Below are 10,068 nucleotides of genomic sequence, written 5' to 3'. Positions count from 1 at the left end.
GAGCTGGAGAGAGCCTGGAAGGTAAAGGTGACAGTCGTGCCTGTGGTGGTCGGAGCACTCGGGGCAGTGACCCCCAAACAAGAGGAGTGGTTGCAACAGATCCCGGGAACAACATCGGACATCTCAGTCCAGAAATGTGCAGTGCTGGGAACAGCAAGGATACTGCGCAGAACCCTCAAGCTTCCTGGCCTCTGGTTCGAGGACCCGAGCTGAATGAGGGATGGACACCACCCGAGGGGTGAGATGAGGATTTTAAAAAAAAAAATATATATATATATATGGGAAAAATGATATAGTGGATATGAGAGTAAATACATTTTATTTTTAAGTTTCTTACAGTATTTAATGTCAGTTTTTTCACTTCTATTCACATTTAATAACCTTAAAAAAAAAGAAAATTTAATAGAAGCAGATATTAAATGTGTTTTACTGTACATTATAAACAATATACTACAATGGCCACAGAAAGCATGAGGGGAAAAAAATCATCACAGAACTAAGAAACTTGTCATTGCCTGTAGTTCCCCAAAAGTGACAGTTACTGGATGTAAACAGTCGGCTTTTATGCAAGATTTTCTCATTTGGAAAGCTCATGTGCATGGATTTGTGATTTCACATTTAAGTCTGCTCTGCTACCCCTCTAATCACTGGCATAAACGGTGGACCTTATTTCTCAATCAAGTAGATTTTTAAAAAAAGCACACTGGCAAACTGACATTTAAGTACCCATTTATCAACTGTGGAAGAGGAAAAACAATCCAGTCAAATTAAAGTTTACATGTAGCGTAGTCATGTTTAAGCCCCTCGGGAAGCCCCTACTTAAACTTTAGAAGCTGAAATCGTTACTTCACAGCTCCCGGAAAGAACGAGCAGACCCAAATAATTTTAGATAAACTATAGATCACATCAGTAAATGATTATTTTATTTAGAAATTTCAACAAAAAAAAAAATCCTAATCAAATTTTCAGAAGATCTCAGAAAGTGTTCTCAGAAGTGTTCGCGTGCATTATTTACAACTGATAAAGCGCAACTTTGGTGCTGGCTTGTTAAAACTAACAGAGAGATGATTCTTGAGTACTTCCCAAGGCCTCCTTTTCAACGCTTTGCCTGTTGGTCCGTGTCGATTAGCAGCCATTTTTTGTGTTTTCATCAACAGTATGTTTTGACCCCCCCCCCCCCCTCCCCAGCAGCACTTCAGTTGACGTTGCACTTTTCGGAGTCTCCACTGAACGATTGCTACATATTTAAAAGCAAGTTTTGGTCTTTTCGTCTTGAGTGCTCCCGTTTCAAACAGAAGAAACCCAAAATAGCATGATGAACATTGGAATGCTAAACCGGCCATTTTTGCTTTGCCCGGAGATTTAAGCCTCCCCCCCTCAAGCTCTGTTTTGACCCTCACTTGACACACTTTTCATACACACACACACGCCCCAAGAGAGGATTACTACATGGCTATTCTGGCACATCAGACACGCGCAGATATGCAGGCCCAAAAATAAGGGTTTTGAGAAAGGGAAAAAAATAAATAAATAAAGCCGCCAGGGGTTTGCAGCACTTCCACGGTTGTGATTTTGTGGCGCGTCCAAGCTAACCCATTAGTGTTTGGCTCCTCTTCATTTTCTAGTGCACCCTTCCATATGCAGATAGAAATGACCATTTCACATCGGTGCGGGTTACTGAGTCAGTTCGTGCGCTTCAAACTTTTGCGGGTGGATCGATAGCGCGCCACACCTCCGCCACCAGGCAAGGAATGGAAAAAAGTCTTTCCAGCATGCGCCCCTAGAGGGCGTTTTACGCTTGTTATAAGAGAGGCACTGAGCAAGGGAATGGGGGCCAGAGGAAGAGCGGGAGGACGAAAAAAAAAGCGGTTGGAGGGGAAGGGTGGGGCTCCTACTCTGGTAGGCTCAACACGGCCACCTCGGGTTTCATCTTGAAATACTGGTTGAAGCGCAGCACTGCATATCTAGAAGAGGGAAAAAAAATTAAGAATGCGTTGTGTCACATTTACAGTCAATAGTACCGGCAACTTACTCCAAGAAGTCAAAGTCAATGGTGGAGAATTTTGCCTGGATCAGAGCCCAGAGAGCCCAGAAGAAATGTGATGCCTGTCAAAAAAAGAAAGCAAAGAAGTCAAAAGGATTAGGCAGGGCGACCTCGCTAAAAGTCAACTCGGAAACTTATTCCATGTCAAAAAAAAAAATTGCTACGTTGGCCACATACAAAAGATTACGTTTAGCAATTGCCTTCCGCCACACCCCTTTCTCCCCGTACAGACTCAATGAATCCGCTACTGTTGTCTGTTTCCGGGAATTAAGGTCGCCACGGCGACTGCCGCTAAGACCCGAAACGCAAGGGAGTCAAAGACACCGTAGCAACCGCAACAAACACCTGAAACACAATCCACCCGCTTGCCCATCCTCCCCCCGCGCGTGACATTTAGCGCCGCACAACAGGTGTGTCTGCGTGTGTGTGTGTGCGTGTCAAAATAATACGATTCAATCATTTTTCGGATGCAAACGTGAGATAAAACAAGCTAGCAAATACATTTTTCGTCGTGACATTATTTTAGTACATGAAAAGTAATCGCCTGGCCTTAATCGAACAAGCCATGCGAATGCGGCAGAGGGACTAAGTGGCGGCGGCGGCAATAAAAGCACTTACCAGGGCAAATCGGTTGACTTGTACGTAAAGAGTCTCCACTTCTCTGTCCGTCACCTCGTTGTTCAGGCCTTTGTGCTCCTTGTAGGCTTCCAGGTACGAGCGGAGCCACTGCAGCTGAAAGGGGCGCACTGGGTAGTGGCTGTAATCCACTTCGTTTAAACCTGAGGAATGAAAATTAAATAAAAAAAAAAACATTCTGTTTGGAATTGTGGGGTTTTTTTTGGTTTGTTTTTATTCATTCAGTTTTGATTCATTTTTAGAAAAAAGTTGATTTCCATTTTTTTGAAAATGCTTCATTTTAGGTTTTATTAGTATTATTTTTATTTGTGAATAAGTATTTGGAGTGTTTGTCAGAGACAAGATAAGAAGTTCACCCAAATCTTTTTTTCAATTTCAGGTTTAGTTATTTCATTACTAATACCCTTGGGTGGTACTTGGTGTAAAAATAGAAAACACCCAACGTTTGGAATTGTGTTTTTTTTATTCATTCATTTGAAGTTATTTTTTGAAAAAAAAGCTCACTTTTTTAAATACCATTAGTTTTTGTGAGCATTAGTTTCAGTTTTTTCTTTTTAATTTTAGTATGAGGAGCGATTGTCGGATGCAAGATAAGATGTTTTACACAAATCTTTTTTTTCAATTTTAGCTTTAGTTATTTCATTACTAATACCCCTGGGTGGTACTGGTTATTTAAAATAAAAATAAAAAACACCCACACATTCCATTTGGAATTGTGTTTTTTTTTTCTTCATTCATTCATTTTATTTTATTTAATACGTTTAGTTTTTGTTAGCATTAGTTTTAGTTTTTTCTTTTTAATTTTAGTCTGAGGAGCGTTTGTCAGATGCAAGATGAGATAAGATAAGACCAATTTATTTTTTCAAGTTCAGCTTTAGTTATTTCATTACTAATCCCCCTGGGTGGTATTAGGTGTAAAAAAACTAAACAAAAACCAAAACACACACACACACACACACACACACACACACACATTCCATTTGGAATCGTGTTTTTTTTCCATTCATCAATTTTAATTAATTTTTAGAAAAACGTGTGCTTTTTTTAGAATTTTAGTTTTTATTAGCATTAGTTTTAGTTTATAGTTATTTTTAATTTTTTTGTTTTGTTTTTTTTAAGCATGAGGAGCATTTGTCGGATGCAAGATAAGATTTTCACCATTTTTTTTTTCAATTTCAGCTTTAGACCCCCTTAGGTGGTACTCTGTGTGTGGAAAAAAAATGATAACTACTGTCCCATTTTATTCTAGACTTACCAGCAAACTCATTGAAATGATTCCCAATGTCGAAGGCTTGGTAATTGTAGCCAGCGTACTCGTAGTCAATGAACTTTACGTTCCCTGCAAGGAAAGGAGGATTTGTTTAGACAAGAGTCAGGAGAAGTCATGCAAAATGATGATAATGCATTTTTTGTGCGTGTGTGTGTTCCTTTGATAACTCAGAATGTCAGACTGTCAATTGGTTTGTTTCCTGTCCAACTGGACTGGCCAGGAAAAAAAATTAATCGTCTCTTTTGGGGGCCTGTTGGTCAAGGAAGAGTTTGCATTTTGAGGAGCTTTTTTTTTCTCGTGTTATTATAGCTAACAGAAAAAAATAGAGCAGCTGCTTGTGGATTTATGAGGGCAATAGTCTCAAACTGAGTTATCAGCTCATAAAAGTCACAGCTGAGATCTTCTCGCAGAGGGAGAAAACGCGCAAAGTCAGCGCCAAAAGGCAAAAGAACGGAAAGAGAAGCGAGGTTGTTTGCTTTGGACACACATACAGAAAAGAGGGACGCTTGCCAAGACGAGAGGATCCGACAAGGAAAAGGCATTTAGATCACATATTATAAAAGATTTTTTAAAAATTTGAAAAGTCAGCCAGAGTGTCGCCCTTTGGGCGGGCCAAGTGCGGTTACGTAACACTAACTAAGGGCACATTTCACAAGGCTTCATGCAGGACAGACGTTAGCCATTTGCATTTCGACTGTACTTTAGTTTGCCATATAGAAAAAATAAAATAAAATAAAATAATAATAATAAAAGCTTGCTCCCAAAATACAAACCCTTGCTTTGACATGTCCAGTTGTGACAATCGTTTCAAGATTCGAATTTGGACGGATGCCTTCAAGCAAAATAAATGGACCATTTTTTTTTATTCTGCCCTAATACATTGAACATTTTTTTTACAGAGAAAAACACTTTGAGGTGGGTTACCAGGTGGAGTGTGGGTCCTAGCGGGACACAACTGAACACCTCCAGGCAGTGGCTATAGCCCCCCCTGTGCAGCAGATGAAAAAGTTGGGGCAAACATCTTTCACACATGCTCACTCGCTCGAGAAAATTTGGTCTCGTTGCCATTATTATTCCTATATATATATTTTGGTCGCCGTGTTGAAACGGCAAGCCGTTGCAATTGCCGCGCTTGGGTGTTGGCCTGATCCTTAGCGTTGCGGGCTATCGTGTTTTAGCTAAAACAATGAACCCGACGCAGGTGTGCAGTTGATCTCTTGCGGTGGTGGTGGGGGGTCCTGTTTTGAGTCTTACAGATTCGGCAGAAGCGTCTTTCGGTTTGGTTCAAATGTGGCTATCGATGAGAATCGGGGAAAAAAGGGTGGTCCCGCCCTCATTGTCAAGAAGCCTCTACTAATAAAGAGTGGGGGCGTGGGGGCAACTTGGGGACATGTAGCACTGGAGAGCGCCACGGCTGCCATGACTTCATCCTGTTTAGGAAGACTACACCCGAGGGGCCCCTGGCGAGCCGCGGCCTCAGCTGTTCCTCCTATGGGAGAAAGGCTAGACACAATGAACTGTGAGAATGGCCCCGCCCCCTCAGCATTCCCCCTCATCATGCGAGGGGGGCTAACAGCTCCCATACACCCCCGGCCCCTCGCCCAGCGTTAAAACACCGTTTTACTTCCTTCTTTTGGAAATGTGTCGTCATTCGAGAATGGTGATGCGAGCACACTTTCAACTCCGGAAAAAAAATAATAATAATAACGTTATCCAAACCAGCTTTTACGCCACACACGGCAGCAATTGAGTGAACTGTCCCATGCAGAGGCGTGCAAGGTGCGCGGGGGCACGCCGTTTTGGATGACTCACCGGCCCGCTGGTTGTAGATGATGTTTTTGCACAGCAGGTCGTTGTGGCACAGGACCACGGGTGAGCCGAGAACTGACAAGCTCTGCTGCAGCCACAGCAGCTCTTCTCGCAGGCAATGCGGGCTGGGCACCTCCGCGGTCAACCTGGTGGGAGACGGAATGAAATCAGTCAGCGCTTGGGTGTTTCGTCGACAAGGTTAGCACATGAGTGGTGTCAATGTTTGTTTTGCATTGGTCTTTTTTTTTTTTTTTTGGTGCTAACACACACACAAAGTTTGTTGTTGCCAGCAGCCTCTTTTCCAAATGCCTCGTCGTGCCAAAGTACAAATAAACAGCGATTTGCATACCTGTAGCTAAATATAAGTCGGGCAAAAATGAGCATTATTGTCCTTCTAAGGCAGGGATGTCAAACCATTTCCGTCGCAACATTTTAGTTACCGTTTCCATTGGAGGGCCATTATGACTGAAATCATATAAAAAATATCAAGATTTACGATTTATCCAACTATTGTTGATGTTACTCTCCTTAAGTGTTTGGCAACAAAAAATGTCTAACAATATGTCTCTTATTTATTACATATGAGAATTTGAAATTTTGCTCCATATTTTAGCAAGCATCATGGAAGTTGCCATGTTTGATTTACTTTTGCAGGCCGCGTAAAACGAGGGGGCGGGCCAGATCTGGCCCCCGGGCCTTGACTTTGACAATTGTGTTGTAAGGGCATCCCATTAATTTTTTGGACTTGCTTGCACTTGATTAGATATGCCTAATTAATGCCGTGGCCCCGAATAGGCTCAACATTTAAATTACCCTCCAAGAGTTCTTGTGATTTGAAATGAGACCGGCAAATTGGTGCCGTTGTGAAATCGTCTTTCCTTTTAGGCAGGTGGCTAAAGTAAAACTTCTCTTTTTCTCAAGAGCACTTTGAAACAAGTCATTCATGAGTTTGTCACATCCCGGCTGGATTATTATCATGCACTTTATTTTGGAGTCAGACAATCCTCCATTCAGCGTCCCCAGTTGCTCCAGAATACTGCCGCTCGGCTCTTGACTGGTATTCGTAAGAGGGAGCACATATATCCTACGCTGGCATCCCCTCTCTGTACATTTTAGAGATCTTTTTAAGATACTATTATTTGTTGTCAAATCTTTAACTCATTCAATCCCAGCCGTTTTCACTGGAGCAACCCCCTCAATCCCAGCGTTTTACTGGATTTTGACTGATCTTGCAAGACCCACAGAATATTTGGTTCTAATGCCATCTCTTCTTTGAGCAGAAAAAAAACCGGTTTCTATCTTTTTCCATTCTTCAGCAATTGGCATTACAAAATGTTTCATGGAAATGGTGATTCCTGGGCAAAAGGGAGAAAAAGAGTTTTTTGTAAAAGCATGCATTTCAATCATGTGAGGCACCGCTGCCACCTACTGGTCGCTTTTTTACATGATTTACAATGCTTATTCTCATTCACAGATAGCTCCTCCTCTCTATGACGCAAAAAAATAAAAGAGTTAAATGGCCTCGTCCAACCTCTCTTCGGAATGACCTCTCAATGAACAATCGGCCTCGCTGCCCATCTTTAAAACTCGTCTCAAAACTCATTTTTATTCTTTGGCTTTTGACTCAGCACGAGGCTTGATTTTTAGTTTGACTGTTTTTGTCCTTTCTACCGTCTTTGTTATTAACGTATTGTTTTATTGTTTGTTATTGTATGTTTGACTTTTGCTCCATGTATACAGCGTTGGTTTAACTGTGAGAGCTGTGAGGTCATAATCAAAGCGCTTTTATCTGTAAAATGCGAACAGCATCATCGTTTTAGTTACATACAACAACAGAACAATACACGTCAAATTCAATGACACTTTACAGGAGGCTCACCTCGCATTCTTCTTGGGGTCGGCGAAGTACTTGGGGATGAGCGAGAAGTACTTGCCCATCTTCAGCCACAAATCTGACTGGGGCACCCAGCCATTGTGAGCATGGATGGCGTGATACTTGGCAAGCTGTCTGGCAATGAGTCTGCCAAAGCGGACAATGCGATATCATGAATGCCAAAATAATTGGAGCGTGTTTTTTTGTGTTTACAGTACTCCCCGTTCAGGTGTTTACAGTGTTTACAGCGGAGATACCTGAATACAGGCAGGCTGCGGATGTGCTCCGGCTCAAGGGCGACGCCTTGAAGAAACTCGTAGCACAGGCCGTTGTTGAAGGTGCAGTAGAGGCGAGGGGCGCAGCGGTGCGCGTGCAGCACTCGGAAGCTCTTCACCTCGTTCTCGCGGTCAATCAGCAGCTCCGTCTTGTTCCCGTAGATTCGAACCAGCACAACGTCCTGCATGACCGCACCCACGTAGCAGCCCAGGAGCTTATTGGTGATGCCGTCGGTGAAGAACTAGAAAAAGGAAAGTTGAGGAAATGATTAGCAACGCGCGTCTACTTATATATTTATTTTTTTTGTATGTTACATAACTTGAGAATGTGTTTTGGACTCCATTCAAGCAGTTCTGTTTTGAAGCCTGGAGCATTTGTTTGAGGTGTGCTGCAGCCGGGGTATCAACATACCGTCCCTAATTGTTGCCTCTATGAGGCATCGACTGGGAATGACAGGAATTTTATTTTCATGCGGACGCAATGACCAGAGTTTGCTGAGTCCCCCATTTTTGCTCTGCACTAGCTCATTGATGAAGATGGGAAAAGGGGGTCAGGAGCATGTGACCACCCTGGTTGTGTTGACATTCCCTCCACTCTTCCACAACATAACTCTGTGTCTGAGTAGCGGTTGCTAAAATGCATGCCAGCTTCCAACTCTTGAATGGAACACCGACAACGCTGAACTGTTCATGGTTTAAAGAACATTAATTTGTATTTATTTATCCAGAGTCTCAGCTCGTCTTATGTATCAACCTGCTTCATTTTTTTGTGTATGTGCTTGAAAAAATGGTTGAGTATTTTATTTACTCTACAACCGTTTGCTGCTGTCAAAAATAGATGCAGTATTACAAGGAACAATGTGGGAAAACCGGATCTTTTTTATCTCCGAGGTGCGTGACAAATGCAAAATAAGGAGGGCAAGGGTGCAAAAAAATCTACTCACTTGACCTCATGTTATAGGGAGAGTAAATTTCACCAAATGAACTAAATTCTGCTTCTAGTACGAAGGATAATGTAAAATTTTTACCACTCACTGTGCAATTTGTGGTTACTGTTATGAGTGGGGAATCGCAAGCCCACAGAATACCCAAACTATGACTATCTATGCCAGCAACGTAGAGTGACATGCAGAGGCATTAAAATTATATCCCACTAGATGGCAGAAGGTAAATGATTACTAAATGATTACTATTTACTCTATGAAATAATTACTAATAAGAATTCACTTCAATCATTAAAAACACCGCTGGTTAGGGGTCAGAGTTTGTCCCTAATAAAGTGACCGACCGTAAGGCGAACGGAGAAAGCTCGCGAAGGTTTCGATCACGACTTGGAAGTGACGCAGATGCTAACAGCGAGAGGAAAATTACCACCTTCTCGGTTGTAATAATCCCACGAATAAAAGTCATAATTTGTTATAAATTCATTTGTCATTGGTTGTCGGCACCGCATCTCAACAGTGTCCATTAAAAAAATAAAATAAAAAAGGACGTTGTCGCCATTAAGATATCTTGAATGCGCTTTCCAAGAGCTTTAAGCTAGCGTGACTGCGTTTTAACTATCAAGGGTAAGGAGAGAATGACGTTCTACTAAAGACTAAATAACAAAAACAGAAATAAACTGCACCTTTATTTTGACCTCGGAGGCTTTCCAGGTTGGTCTCAGCTCCTTGACCAGTTTCAACGCGCCGGTTCTGTAGTCTCTCTCCTCAACTGTCACGTCTATTTTGGGCACAGCCGGAGCCTCTTCGGGTACGTGAATGTAGTTAGCCATATTTATTCTTTTTCTTAGGTGATTTTTCGTAACAAGGTGGTAATACGATCGAGAGGCAAGCGATATGAAGTAAGATCGTGTGACAGTACGCTGCATGTAATCTGGGTTGTGAGGGCAGAATGCGGCAACGCCTCTCCAAATGCCCCCGCCCACGAAGGGGAAAAATTCTCCCGGTGCATGATGGTAGTCGAATGTTACGTGGAGCGCTTGATTCAAATAACAGCGTACACCACGTTTCATACGTAAGCACCACTCTTGTCATTCCGACCAAAACCGATGTGTTTACAGTCGTATTCATGCCCTTTCGAGAAATATGTGCTTATTAAAATAAACATACTGTATTTTATTCAATAACAGAATTGTGAACATATACACTGGGGGTGCGTG

At 42.2% G+C, this 10,068-nt stretch overlaps 1 protein-coding gene across 1 annotated transcript; it reads right to left on the bottom strand.

Annotated features, from left to right (window-relative positions):
* Positions 1-302: 302 nt before the first annotated feature.
* On the bottom strand, positions 303-9,831 carry etnk1 (ethanolamine kinase 1). Its single transcript, XM_052055400.1, has 8 exons — positions 9,535-9,831; positions 7,890-8,149; positions 7,639-7,779; positions 5,763-5,905; positions 3,936-4,019; positions 2,663-2,823; positions 2,033-2,106; positions 303-1,964 (listed from the first exon to the last, which is right to left on the bottom strand). Exons 1-8 carry the CDS (start codon positions 9,775-9,777, stop codon positions 1,892-1,894), a joined length of 1,179 nt encoding a protein of 392 aa, XP_051911360.1. The 5' UTR covers positions 9,778-9,831; the 3' UTR covers positions 303-1,891.
* Between the last annotated feature and the right edge of the window lie 237 nt (positions 9,832-10,068).

The sequence above is a fragment of the Hippocampus zosterae genome, chromosome 21, assembly GCF_025434085.1.
Source record: "Hippocampus zosterae strain Florida chromosome 21, ASM2543408v3, whole genome shotgun sequence".
Classification (NCBI taxonomy): domain Eukaryota; kingdom Metazoa; phylum Chordata; class Actinopteri; order Syngnathiformes; family Syngnathidae; genus Hippocampus; species Hippocampus zosterae.
Note: the sequence above shows the minus strand (reverse complement) of the source record. Positions and strands in the feature narration are given on the sequence as shown.